This window comes from Humulus lupulus, chromosome 5 (assembly GCF_963169125.1).
Source record: "Humulus lupulus chromosome 5, drHumLupu1.1, whole genome shotgun sequence".
Lineage (NCBI taxonomy): Eukaryota > Viridiplantae > Streptophyta > Magnoliopsida > Rosales > Cannabaceae > Humulus > Humulus lupulus.
In genome coordinates this window covers 197261709-197277011 of record NC_084797.1, presented here as the reverse complement: position 1 = coordinate 197277011, position 15303 = coordinate 197261709, and the positions used below count along the sequence as shown (strand labels likewise).

General features: G+C 33.0%; 2 protein-coding genes across 2 annotated transcripts; both read left to right on the top strand.

Annotated features, from left to right (window-relative positions):
* The first annotated feature begins 10332 nt into the window (after window positions 1-10332).
* On the top strand, window positions 10333-12217 carry LOC133779832 (uncharacterized). Its single transcript, XM_062219735.1, has 3 exons — window positions 10333-10338; window positions 10614-11662; window positions 11770-12217. Exons 1-3 carry the CDS (start codon window positions 10333-10335, stop codon window positions 12215-12217), a joined length of 1503 nt encoding a protein of 500 aa, XP_062075719.1.
* Window positions 12218-12232: 15 nt separating this feature from the next.
* Window positions 12233-13204, top strand: LOC133779831 (uncharacterized). Its single transcript, XM_062219734.1, has 3 exons — window positions 12233-12514; window positions 12593-12892; window positions 13145-13204. The coding sequence occupies exons 1-3, from the start codon at window positions 12233-12235 to the stop codon at window positions 13202-13204; spliced, it is 642 nt and encodes a 213-aa protein (XP_062075718.1).
* Window positions 13205-15303: the final 2099 nt, after the last annotated feature.

Genomic DNA, 15303 nt, shown 5'->3' with positions numbered 1-15303 from the left:
CGCAGGGAGAATCAGGTGCCTCTGGGCTATTTGAGCTGCGGCGCGGGTGTAGTCAGGGATGAGCCTTGGGCTCTCTGACTTGGGTGGGCCGCGGCTCAAATGGTTAGGGCCGTGACGCTTAAGGGGTTTTTGAGCCTTTGAAGGGTTTTGAGTGCGGGAACTCAAACCTAGAGGCTCGAGATCGATCCTACTATCTGGTTTAGTAGGATTCGACATCCCGGAGGCTATGACTCGATCCGGAAGCCTTTATTTACTCATTTTTTACGAGATTCTATACTTGGCTATGACTAGGTTATCGCTAGGGGCTCGGAACCAAGATAGTGCTCGAGGGTCGTTCATTCTAAACTTGTGCTTGGGCCAAAGGTAAGAAAACTGCACCCAATACGTGATGTACATGATTAGGGCTTGGCTTGAATGTTGAATATAGATTTTATCAGAGCTTGGGCCTCTGAGAATGTGCATGATTATGATTACGATTATGATTATGCTTGTGACCATTTATTAAGCATGTTGAATGCTCTGTATTTGGATATTTGATATATGATATATGCTTCTCTACATTATCTGATTGAGAAAAGCATTGACTTATAAATCAAGGGCGGCAATAGCGCGTTGAGTGCTGGTCATTTTGGTTAGGCTAACTAGGAGTGCATCATACACTTGTCCACCCTAATGGTGGTGGAAAAGCTCAGCGCCAGGTGCGCTGGGCCGGCTCCAAGGATGGTTATATAGAGGATAGGGCAATGGGCTCCGGGGAGACTTATTAGTCCCATATCCTAGGGTTGGGCCCTGGACTTGACTTATGGGTCAAGAACGGCATTAGCACGCTGAGTGTTGGTCAAAAGCATTGACTTATAAGTCAAGGGCGGCAATAGAGCACTGGTCGGTATGGTTATGCCTAATAAGGAGCGTGACATACGCTTGACCGACCTATTGGTCATGGAAAACTAAAGCGTCAGGTACGCTGGGCCAGCTCCAAGGTTTGTTATATAGAGGATAGGACAAAGAGCCCCAAGGTGATTCATTAGTCCCATATCTTAGAGCGTTGAGCTCCAATATGATTCATTAATAATGTATTAGGGCTCTGAGCCCCAGTATGATTCATTAATCATGTATTTTGGGCAATGAGCCCCGATATGATTCATTGATCATTTATCTAGGGAAACTAGCCCCATTTGACGCTATAGTCATTTATATGAGTGGTATGCACGCATGAGTAGGGTTATTATTGCTAGGCATTCTTATTATGAGCATGTTTAAGTTTTCTTGCTGAGCCTTGGCTCACAGGTGCTATATGGTGGAGGTAAGGGGAAAAGAAAGCTGAACCATCCTTGAGCTGGAGAGCTTCGGTGACGATGTGTACATATGCGACTGCTCGACCACCATGGCTAGGGTTTTTCATACGAACTATGGTCAAACCCTATTTTTCTGCTTAGGTCGGCTAGTTGTAACTTTTTAATTGTAATTAACATTTTTAAATGTTAGTTTGGGATCCCATGTATGGAAGTAAACTTTTTTAGTAAAACGGTTATACCTTTTGACCAAAATTTTTAACCCTAAACCATTAATCATGTTTAGTTACACGGTTATGGCCAAATGACTCATTTAGCAAATCTAGCACTATTTAAAATACACAGTGTAACAATCTTTGATTAGGAGGGCATTACAGTCAGAGTCGAAAATTGGAGTTTTTGAAACTCCATAAATGCTGATCGTCGACTCTGAGGAAAACAACCTCGACCAGGCAGCTAGGACCTATATCTTTGGTGGCTTAGGATCATGTTGGACTGTTGGAACGCGTGGGAGAAGTTTCCATGTGGTTTGGACGTTGGAGTAGCCAGAATCAAGATATTCCACCTCGCCGGAGCCGGACAAGAAGAGCACTTCGGTGAGGTCTCCGATCTGGCCATTCCGAAGTTTTTCTTTGAATTTTTTTGTTATTTTTCGATTGTATATTCATGTCTAGGATTTCTGAACTTGGTTTGAGAATTTTTGGTCTTTTATTTGAATTATTTGTTATCAATTCTGTTTTGTTAGAAAATAATTTTGAAAAATATTTAATTATTGCAAAAAAATCTAGGAATAATTTTAAATAATTTTTTAATGATATTAAACTGTTATGGAAAGATTAGATTAAATTTTTAATAGTTTTTGTTATTTTCTTGAATTTATTGAGTTATTTCTTAAGATAATTATGAAAAATACCTAGGTTACTGTAAAATGCTAGAGAAAATTTTAAATGAGTTATTTATTGATTGATGAGAATTGGTTCTGGAAGTTTAGATTAAGTGTTTGAATATTTTTTGTAATTTTTATAATCATTTCATGTAAATCTAAGATTAATTATGGAAATTACATAAATAATATTTTTGTCACAGTTTTTGTTTTTAGTGATCTTTTTTACCGATGTTATATTAATTTGGAACTGGAAGTTTCTGTTTGGACTTGGTTATGATTTTTAAATTTATTTTTGGTAATTTATTACATAAATGGGGTATAAAATTAATTTAATTATGTTAAAGTGGTAACTGAGTGTATCTTACTATTTTGCCACTGTTTATACGATTTAGATATGATATTAGGATTTAATGTACATATTTAAAAGAATGCTTGGTTGTTGTGTGAAAATATGATAATTTCTTGATATTCTATGTATTAAAAAGTATGATTTTATGCATAAATAATAAGGGTAAATTGTACATGAGTTTGGAGTGTTTATGGTGTTTTCTTTTCTGTATAAATAAATAGGAAGCATGTTAGCTGCTAAATTGGTGTATGTTTTGAATTAGGGTTTTTATATTAGAGTTTCTATGTTAATTAGAAACTCTAGCTATCTTGTTTGAGTATTTTTTGAGTTGTCATTGTATTGTTGAGTGTCTAGGGTCTTGTCCTTACCAAGGAAACTCAACAAGGAGTTCTAAGGAGAACAAGGGGGTTCACATCAATTGAGGTAAGAAGAGTGGACATTTGCGCACATGGTGTATGTTTAAGCATACAACCTTGTTATATGGTTTGTTATTTTATGTACTTATGTTATGTGATTGGTTATTTTATGATAGTAATGTTAGCATGTGAATAGTGCTAGAATGACTAGATAGTTGACATGCTTGAATGATAGAATATAGACGTGTTCTATGTAACTGTTGCTTGTGTTGGCACAACACTTGCAGGTATTATCATGGGTGAGTACAATTCATGGTAATGAGATGCCCCGTGGGAATGCCAAGTGTGAGCATAGCACAAGGCACGACAAATTACATTTCATGTCTGATCAACATGGATGTGAGTTGATTATTTTATGTGAGTACAATGTGCGATATAAGACTCTGAAATATGTGTGTGAGTACATCACACATTGGATGTTTACTGTGGTATGGTGTTTATATCGCATGTGGTTAATTGTGAAGCTTCTATTTATGCTTATGTTATCTGGTGTGAATGTTATGTCCTACATAGCTCTTCTTACTGGGTGTTAGCTCACGGGTACTCTGTGTGCAGGTAAAAGAAAGGCAAAGCAGTGTGGTGCGTGCTCGAGGCATGGATCTTACATGTTAGCGATGGGCGGAGTTTTAGAGTTTTCAAATGTTTTTGGTTTGGAATGTTTTAGTTTGGTTTTGGACTTGAAATGGTTATTAATGGCCTTTTTTCGTTAATTAAGTGACACAATTTATTTTAAGTAATGAGATCTCATGCCTAGTTTTATTTCAATAGTTAAGTTTTTCTATTTTAAATGTTTATTGATTTAAAACAGACTTTTATAAGTACCACCTCAGGAAATTGGGGCGTTACAGATTAAGCAAACAACAATCTTATAGATGTTGTCCTTGCTACTAGTGCATAGGTATCAAAATAATCCATGCCCTCCTTTTTTATAAACCATTTGGCCATTAATCTTGCCTTATAGGCTTGAATGCTCCCATTAGTGTTGTATTTTCTTCCAAATACCCACCTACAACCTATTGGCTTTGATCATTGTGGTATATCAACAATCTTTCAAGTGTGGTTATAACTAATTGAATCAATCTCATCATTTATTGCCTTTCTCCAAAAGTTAGAGTCCCTCGAGGACATTGTTTCTTGGAAAGTTTTAGGATCATCCTCCACTTGAAGTACATAGGATACTTCCAAGTGTCTCCCTTGTTGTTTCCCTCTACTAGGTAAAGAGTCTCACTTAAGAGTTTTTATTTTGTGATCCACCATCTTTAAGCCTTCGGCTTCTTCTAGGAAATATCAGTTGCTCTACAACCCTTGAAGGTAACTCCTCTTGAGTTCCTTCTAATGAGATTGGTTCTTGAGGCTTATTGTCACTACACGCAAAATTCTCAAAGAACTTATTCACAATAACTTGAAGTTAACGTACTTGGGGGAGTAAGAGTTTACCATCAAAGAATTTAAATTCCATACATTGAGTTATGAGGAATTTCTTGGTTCCTTCTTCTTTGGTTTTGTTCTTCTTCTTCTTCTTAAGAGCTTCAAAAATCTGCTTTGCCGATGTAGTGTTTGTGTAGAGATCATAGAGATGATCTGATAAAGTATTGAGTATGTGGCCTCTACAAATGAGTTCATATTCTTCCCTTTTCTTCCTTTCTTTAATCTCTTCCTTAGAATCATCATCTTTTGGAGGCTCCAAAGTCTTCAAATCTTTGTCAAGAATGTAGTGCACCTTGAATATTTTAAGAAGAAGCTTGATCTTGTCTTGCCAACGAACAAAATTTGATCCATCAAATCTATCTAGTCTCATTAAATCTTGAGACATGAACTTGAGGGCTAAGAATGATGAGCTTTCTTCTATAGCTTTCATTAGTAGATAAACCTTAGAAATAGACAACTTTGATATAAAACAAAGGTTTAGAGATAGAGATTTTTTATTGTTGGGGGTTAGAAGCTTATAACCTTGGTTTTGTATTACAACTCAAAGCAATAATCACAAGTAATCTAAACTCTAATGGAAGATAATAGTAAAGTACATAAACACAAAACATAAAGTGTAAGGTAGACCTTTCTTGAAGAAGAACATTCAAACATAAAATCACAAGACTATGATTTTATGTAAACCACAAAATGTTACAAGGCTTGACACAAATGAAGATTTGTTGTACAAAAATCTCTATTCCTAGCTTCCTCCTTAGAATTGCTTGAAGCTAAAACAATGAAATGAGATTGAGATTCACAAGCCTTGAATCTTCATACAAGTCAAGCTTTCTTGACGAAGATCTTGGAGAAAACTAGTAATCTATAAATCTAGAGAGAGAGAGAGGTGAGTGATCAAGTTACCAATTAACTCAAATGAACTCTTTAAATAGTATAGGAACCTCATTAAACTCAACCAATGAGATTGGAGCATTTTAATTTGAATTTTGTAGCCAAAAATACGTCATTGTATGGAATTGTACGGACGACCCAGGCGACGTGTTGCTTGGGTGCTTAGTTCACAAATGAGCGACACTGCGCTTCCTAGAGGCGAAGCATCGTCGATGCCATTGACTTGGCGCTCCAAAATTTGTCTCAAAATATCCCCAAATGCTCCCAAACTTTTTGGGTACTCTCATATACTCCAAAGAAATACTTTAGACTCGAAAAGATGATTTATAAATGCCTATACCGAAAGTCAACCCTCACATGTTGACTTTTGTGAAATCGTTATGGTTTTTGCACCTCTTCGGGCCTAATCAATTTCATCATGTATTTAACCAATCATAACAACAACAAACTCATAACATAGGTTGCGAGCCACCCCACAAGAAAAAAAAGGACGCTCTATTAAAGGATCTAACATGTCAGGGCCATGATTTTAAAGAAATAAAATACCTGCAACAATATGATCTGTTGGGTTTTATGCCCTTATAAAACCATGTCGGACATGTAGCATGATTTCATATTATCAATAAAAGTAGTAGAAATCATTTAGTTTGACAACCGTGTTGCTTTCTTGTTTTATTACATGATTATTGAAATAATACAAACATTTATAAAATCTCAAACATATGGATAGTTACAATTATAGTGACTAGGTCACGGTGGATTGTAGTTGTAATTATATGTTCAAAAGAACGAATCCTAAGATTAGATCAGTGCATTGGATTTTCACTGATTAGGCAATCTACGATATGATCTACTTACACATTTAGGGTGTGATGTCTTGTCCAAGGCATCGACCAAGTAGATAAGATCGGATGTATTTAGTTACATCGGACTAGGACCGATATTGATTATTGATTGATAAATAAGTATCGTTGTTATCAAATCTAATCAATGTCACAACGTTGACCATATGTTAATTCGATCTTAATTCTGAGTGATAATATTCTGCTAATTATATTATTTAAATCTTTTGACTTGTTCGTTACCAGCTTACCCTACGGTCTAGCCCATACTTACATCTTGGAGATTTATTAGTGTAATTGAGTGGGAGTATTATTAATAGATACGAAATATATAACTTCTGTATGAGAAGTGAAAAGATGATTTCCTTAATTGCTTTGTTCAAAATGTTAAATAATTGAGATCTCATTTCTGTGATTAAGTTCATGGAAATATCATTTATAAGGAACTTAGTGGGAGTTAAGGATAAAATACTGATGAGGGGTAAAACGGTAATTTGCACCCAGCTCGTTAGTAAGTCATCGATAGATGATTGACTGATTGTAATGGTTATAACAATGGATAATGTATTTATGGTTTTGAAAATACGTTCTATGAATTCAAGAGTTCAATTCCGAGTCTATAGTGGAGTCACGAGGAATTAATAAGGTAGTGAAATTATTCGTAAATAAATTCACGGTAACTTATTAGAGCTTGATTTCATGGATCCATGGTCCCCGCATCACCTTTGAGTAAATCATCTAGAATGTCTCAATTAATTGATTTAATTATCAATTATGATTTTTTAAAGTTGGCTAGGTCAATTTTGGAAAATTTACAGAGATATGAGATTTAGAGAATAAAAGAGAATCTTTGGGTAAATTTATTAATATTGATAAATTGGTATCAATATAAATAAATAATATTAAATCAAGTTTCAAATTATAATTAGTTAATTTGAATAAGGATTTAATTAATTAATTAAAAATAAATAAATAAAAGGTTTTGAATTTAGGCCCAGTTGGGATTTAAATTGGGTCTTTTTCATAATTACCCATTTTTAGACCTACTTAACTAGATATATCCAGCATCAATATTATAACTAAATATACCCACTTTTAAAGCTGTGATTCCTATATTACCCTTACTCATACCGGTTTTATAGTTATAGCTTCCTCTTCGATCGAACGATTTCTCCTTCTCCCATAGATATTCCACCACCAGCGATTTCCTCTTCACTGCACTGTTGTTCATCAAATTTCCTCTTCTGTTCCTCTGCCACAACCACTCAAAACTGCTTGGTGAGTTCTTCCTCCTTGCTTGAGACTAAATTTCTCTCTTCCTCCTTTCACAATTTTTATTTTTTTAAAATTTTTTTGAACTGTACAATCATACATATAAATTAACATTCATGTGTTTATAAAAATTTAGTGAAGTTAAATGAAATTGAATATTCCATATTATACATAAGTTAAAATGCCTTCTAAATGTTTGTTAAAATTACTCAATAAAACTGTGACTATGATATTGCAAAAAATCTGCCATTGGGATCATTATCATTATCATGGAGAGTTTTTCTTCATTTTCACAAATTTATAGTGCTAGGAGTTTGTTGATAAAATGCCTCTATGTAAACTATAAATTTCTGGTATAAAAAAGAGTTTGTTGATCTTTGTTTATATGATTTTCGGATTTATATGTTTTTATTTTAATGCTACATTTGGCTCTTTGATTTGTAATTAAATATACTGGAATAAATTCTTAAACTTGTCTGATGTTTGACATGTGTGCTGGCCATTTCTGGGATCATTATTGTTGTACCTATTTGTCCAAATTGTTGGTTTAATTGATTTTATATTTTCTGTAGGTTTGTACTTGATAGAGCAAGCCTTGATCTAAGAATACAAACACCTGCTGCCAACTTGAACAAAGAATTAGATTTTAACCTGACATTAAAGTTGAAGGTATGTAGCTTGAACTCAATGAAAGCTTTCGTTGATTGTCATGAATATGTTAGATATTATACTAAGGTTCTGTTAAATTAATTTAGAGTTTGTTTTTATATAACTGTTTACCTAAATGAACAACTGGGTTTGGATAAAGCTGTTAAAAAATTGTTTTGGTGTATTAATGAAACTCTATAAATACAAAGCTCAGTAGCTCAATCCATTACTTGATTAGAGCTTTTATCAAACACTTTCTATTCTTTAAATGCTATTAGCCAAAAACATTAATCCTCTTCTTCAGCTTTCCCTTGATTCTTTTACTTTCTTGATTCTTCAATGCCTTCCGACACTTCTCACAGAAATGCTCCAGTGGTAGAATCTCCCGCCCCTCCAATGAAAACTCCTTTGTCTGGCTTCTCTGCCCTCACTGCTCAGCTATTGTAGAATACAGAAGGATTTGTTTGTCTTGACTAGCTTTGGCATATGTTATTGCACATTGTAGCTGAACAAGCAATCTAACCTTATCACCCAAAGTAAAGGGTTTTGAATTGGCAAGAATTATTTTATCTTCAGCATTTCTCAATTTTGATTTTAGTATGTTTGTCTATGCAACAAGAAAGTCATTAAATTTTGCATTGCTCCTTTCCAGCTTGCTCAAATAATTTTCTTTAGCCTTCAATTCTTCCTTGGAACCTTCAAGCTTTGATTTTAGCCAAGTAGCTGAACTTTTCAAACTTAGCTGGGGTGTCTGCAATTTACCAAACAAATGCCATGAAACATTTGATCTAAGCCATTTAAGGCTTGCGGTTTAAATTTTAACGCAAGTGGTTTAAATTTTAAGCATTGTGGTTTAAATTTAAAGCTTAGTATATTAAATTTCAAACCTAGGGGTTTAAAGATACTTGGTTTATAATTTAAGCTTAAATGAATAAAAATTTATAAATTGTGGTTTAAATATGATGTCATTTAAGCTTTTTGGTTCAGATTTATAAATAGTGGTTTAAGTTTTAAGACATTTGGTTTAAAATTATAAAATTTTTATATTAGATTCATACATTACATTATATAGATTAAAATAGAGTATGTTTATAATTTAAGCCTAAATGAATAAAACTTAAACCTTGTGGATTAAATTTTGATGCCATTTAAGTTTAGTTGTTCATATTTTAAGAAATTTAAGACTTGCGGATTAAATTTTAAGGCAAGTAGTTTAAATTTTAAGTATTGTGGTTTAAATGTAAAGCTTAATGGTTTAAATTTCAAAACTAAGGGTTTAAATATACTTGATTTATAATTTAAACTTTGGTGGAGATATCAGCCCTCTTGAAAGGCTGTGGTACGATAGTTTGAGCCTCTCATATGCTCATTTGTAAATCTTTCATTGTTATTAATAAAGTTGTTCTTGAGAAATTTCATTATTGGATTTGGAAACTAAGATATAATTGTTATTACCTAAGAAAGATCTATCACATTACAAAAAATCTTATGCAAAGAATAACATCTATTTACTTTTGGAAGATCATGAACTATTTTTATTATATGTAATAAAAATGGTAACTAAAAACTATAATATGATTCTTTACAACTCTCTCAAAAGTGCATTCTTAATTCCTTTTATGGATATGTCATGAGTAAGTGAGTTTTAGCGATTTTCTTTGTTTCCCAACTACACAATATATATACTTTTTGCTATTCATTTTCTTGGTCTTATAGAAGTGCAAGATGGTACTTCATTGATTATGCAACATAGAGCATTAAGCTCTTCCTGACTCCAATCTGCAGAATACTTTGCATTCAGCAGCAGAAACTCAGATTCTTTCAGCTCTTTATCAATAAATCTGACCTTATCACCCCAAAGTAAAGGCTTTTGAATTGGCAAGAATTATTTTATCTTCAGCATCTCTCAAATTGGATTTTAGTTTGTTTGTCTATGTAACAAGCAAGTCATTAAATTTTGCATTGCTGCTTTCCAGCTTTGATCTCAGCCGAGTAGCTGAACTTTTTAAACTTACCTGGAGTGTCTGCAATTGACCCAACAACTCTTTTGAAATTCCCATTGAAACCACAGCCATATTATCCACCACAAACAATTTTTCACGAACATCTTCTGTTTCATCTCCCATGCAGTATACTTGTTCTTCTGATGAGACCAGCCTTTGCTTTAGCACTTCTTCAACTTGTCTTATTTCTGTCATTTTCTTTTTGAGATCCATTTCTCTTGCCAAAATTATTTCCAGCATCCTCAAAAATATGTCTTTGTTGTTCAGCACATTGAATCCTAATTTTAAGAACAATGTTGTAAATTATGAAGGTATTAGTTTAAATTTTTAACAATTGAATGTTTGAGGTTTAAATTTTGTTGTAAAATAACATTATTATCTTCATCTTCACGATAAAACATCTTTTGCATTACTTTGATTCTTCTTATTGAGTCACAAATATTATTGACACTTAGTTTTGCAAAAATTGTGTTTGCCTTGAGATGAGTGAAGTTAAGGCAAAAAGTATATTGAATTGATTTTTTTTTTTAATTTCTATCCAAGATAAAGCAATAAGCTCTCATGGTTGTGTTATTTTTTATTGCAGGAAATGGATAAGATAATGTTATTTGTAGTTTTTAACGGAAGATGGAATGCAAACAACAAATACATTGATCATGAAGTGAAAATATTGATGGTGGAAAAGGATATCAAGTATGTGGAATTGGTAAACAAGATATACAAAGAGCTCAGATTGAATGAAAGATTGATTTCAACAAACTTGATTTTTGATGCAAATATGGATACAAGCAAAGGAATGAAGATAGAAAGTGATGAGAATTTACAAGTTTATCTAAACTTGAACAAGACTGTGGAAGAGTTGAAAAAATGTCCTCTCATCGTTGAAGTAGAACAGAGAAATCAAACCATTTCTTTGCCAAGAGAAGCTAGCATTCCATCTGCTTTAGCAAGCAATGCAACAAGTCACAGTTTGACTCTCACAGACCCCAATACGAATACTGCAAGCACTAGCAAGATGAAGAGTGCCTCAACACAAGAATCCAACAAAATTACAGAACACGGGCAAGAAGCTCAATCACCTCTGCATGTGTTGCCGAATATGGAGATTGAAGACATAAGACTCAATTATGTTTTCAAGAATAAGACTGATCTAAAACATACACTTGCGAATATAGCCATCAAGAAACACTTTCAGTACAGAATTCAAAAATCATGTTCAGAAGCATTTTGGGCAAAATGCATAGATGATAATTGTGGCTGGTATGTACGTGCAAGAAGCTCAAAAGTATCAGACTACTTTCGAGTTATCAAATACCATAAACACCACACATGCTCCATAAATCACAGAAATTTTGAAAATAGACAAGCAAGTGCAAAAGTCATCAGTAGTTACTTCAAAGAGAAGTTTCGTGACCCAGGATCAACCTATCGACCAAGGCAAATAATAAGAGACATGAGAGATGAACATGGGGTAGGTGTAACATACAATAAAGCCTGGAGAGCAAAAACACTTGCAGCTGATGATGTTAGAGGGTCAAATGAGGAAAGTTATGCATTGTTGCCTTCATATTTGTATATGCTACAGTTGGCCAACCCAGGAACTATCACAAGAGTATGTAAAGATGAAGAAAACAGGTATGAATAATATTTATGATTTGCATTCCTATATTAAAGGCTTTACTGATTACAATCCATATCTTACATCTCTAGGAATTGGTTGTTTTTTTATTTAAATTTTACAGGTTTAAATACATGTTTATTGCTTTTGGGGCTTCATTAGATGGATGGAAGCAATGTAGACCAGTTATAGTGGTAGATGGAACATTTTTAAAGATGAAATGTGGAGGTACACTGTATGCAACTTGTGTTAAAGATGGAAACAATCAAATTTTTCCGCTCGCCTTTGGAATTGGGGATTCAGAAAATGACAATGCATGGATATGGTTCTTTACAAGACTAAAAGAAGCAATAGGAGATCGAGAAAACTTGTGCATAGTATCTGACAGGCATAAAAGCATCAAAAATGCAGTTGAACAAGTGTATCCTGATGTATATCATGGAGTTTGTCTTTATCATTTGAAGCAAAATCTAAGGACTAAGTTTAGGGGATTACATGTGCATGCCATATTTGAAACTGCTTCAAGAGCGTACTCAGCTCAAGAATATTATTTTTCCATGGCTGAATTATAGAAAATTAGCCCTGAAATGACCACTTATCTCTTGGAAGCAAAACCAGAAAAATGGGCTCGGCCATTCTTTCCAACGAAAAGGTATAACATTCTTACAAGTAATATTGCCGAATCTATAAATGCAGCAATTGTGCATGCGAGAGAATTGCCTATAACGTTGTTAATAGAAGCTATAAGAGAGATGCGTCAAAGATGGTTTTCAACAAGAAAAGAAGCAGCAATCAACCAATTTGTTGAGGTGACAAAATGGGCAAATGATGAAATGGAGATCAAACTTGATGTGGCATTTCGAATGAAGGTATGTTATTAAAGTTACATTTATTTTCTTTTTGTTCAGATTTTAAATTTATTGCTTAATAATTGTATTGTTTCACAGGTAGATGCAATTGATGCAATGAAATCTAGTGTCACATATGGTGATCGAGTGTTTGTTGTCGACTTGGAACAACATATGTGCACATGTAATGAATTTCAACTAGAGGGAATTCCATGTGCACATGCTATTGCAACAATTGAAAGCAAGTACTTGGACAAGTACAAAACTTGCTCAAATTGGTATAAAAATTCTGTTTTGAAAGAGACATATGCAGGATCAATTAATCATCTTCTAGATAAAGATGATTGGAGTGTCCCAGATGAAATTATAGGAGATAGCATGAAAGCTCCAAAATTCACAGTAAAACAAGGACGTCCCAAGAAAAAAAGAATTCCATCAACAGGAGAATTTCCCATGCATGTTCGAACAATCAAGAGTGGAAATTGCGGAATATTGGGGCATAATAGAAAGAATTGTAAAAGCCAACCAATTCTAAAAGAAGGATAACATTGAGTTGTGAATTCCATACATATCATGATCATTGAGATTGATTATTATCCTTGAGTAGAGTGCATTATGCATGAAAGCATGAACTGTTGCTATCTGTTACAGTCTAAAGACTATAAAGATGCAATGTTGTACATATTTGTTGCGTTGTGGACTTGTGGATAAGAATGTTTATACATTTATTAAAGTACATTTGTTTTTTATTATATTATTATCTATTTAATTTATGAAAAATAGGAATTGATATTAGTGAGAGATGAATTTGACTGAAAAAGGTTATAAAAGATGATAGATTATCATCTTTAAATTATGACAAACTTATCAGTTAATCTTATTTATTTAAGGCTTGCGGTTTAAATTTCTAGGCAAGGTGTTTAAATTTAAAACATAGGGGTTTAAATTTTAAGCTTAGGGGTTTAAATTTAAAACATAGTTTGTTAAATAGAGTTGGATTATAAATAGAGCTTAATGGATAAAAATTTGATACCATTTAGCCTTGTGGTTCAAAATTTGATTCCATTTAGCCATGTGGTTCAAAATTTGAAGCCATTTGAATTGTGGTTTAAAGTTTTATTAAAGTGGTTTACATTTAAACCTTAGTGGTTTAAATTTAAAGCTTAGTGGTTTAAATTCTTAGGTAAGGGGTTTAAATTTAAAGCATAACGGTTTAAATTTAAAACTTAGTTGTTTAAAGACACTTGGATTATAAAAATAGCTTAATGGATAAAACTTTTAATTTTGAGATCAAAATTAGATACCATTTACCCTAGTTGTTCAATATTTGATGCCATTTGGTTTGAGGTTTACATTCTTAGGTAAGTGGTTTAACTTTAAAGAAAAACAGTTTAAAATTAAAGCTTAGTGGTTTAAATAGACTTGGATTATAAATAGAGCTTAATAGATAAATTTTTTAAAATCGCGATTAAAATTTGGTGCCATTTTCCCCGCCGCGGCGCACAAAACGTTTAGACATTAGAGCCGCGGCGCTCAGAATGAAACAAAAAATAGAAATTATTTGTCACTGGGCGCCGCGGCTCTAATTGATATGGGCCGCGACGCATAGTCACACCAAAAAATATAATATATAATTTTTTTTTTTTGGCCACTAACAACTTCTGGTCTAAAATTTTTGACGAATAAAGAAATTAGGTTTAAATTTAAAAATAATTGGTTAAATAGAGTTTGATTATAAGAAGAGCTTAATAGATAAAAATTTGACACCATTTAGCCTTGGGGTTTAAAGTTTAAGGCAAGTGGTTTAAATTTAAAGCTTAGTGGTTTAAATTTAAAACATTGAAGGTAAAAGAGACTTGGATTATAAATAGAGCCGAATGGATAAAAATACATAAATTTTGGATCAAAATATTATAATATTTATCCTTGAGGTACAACATTTGATGTCATTTAGCTTAGGGGTTCAAAATTTATAAATTGTGGTTCAAAATTTGATTCCATTTAGAGTTGTGGTTCAAAATTTGATTCCATTTAGCCATGTGGTTCAAAATTTGAAGCCATTTGCATTGCGGTTTAAAGTTTTATGAAAGTGGTTTACATTTAAACCTTAGTGGTTTAAATTCTTAGGTAAGGGATTTAAATTTAAAGCTTAACGGTTTAAATTTAAAACATAGTTGTTTAAAGACACTAGGATTATAAAAATAGTTTAATGGATAAAACTTTTAATTTTGAGATCAAAATTAGATACCATTTACCCTAGTTGTTCAATATTTGATGCCATTTGGTTTGAGGTTTACATTCTTAGGTAAGTGGCTTAACTTTAAAGCAAAACGGTTTAAAATTAAAACCTAGTGGTTTAAATAGACTTGGATTATAAATAGAGTTTAATAGATAAATTTTTTAAAATCGCGATTAAAATTTGGTGCCATTTTCCCCGCCGCGGCGCTCAGAATGAAACAAAAAATAGCAATTATTTGTCACTCGGCGCCGCGGCTCTAATTGATATGGGCCGCGGCGCACAGTCACACCAAAAAATATAATATATATATATTTTTTTTTGCCACTAACAACTTCTGGTCTAAAATTTTTGACGAATAAAGAAATTAGGTTTAAATTTAAAAATAATTGGTTAAATAGAGTTTGATTATAAGAAGAGCTTAATAGATAAAAATTTGATACCATTTAGCCTTGGGGTTTAAAGTTTAAGGCAAGTGGTTTAAATTTAAAGCTTAGTGGTTTAAATTTAAAACATTGAGGGTAAAAGAGACTTGGATTATAAATAGAGCTGAATGGATAAAAATACATAAATT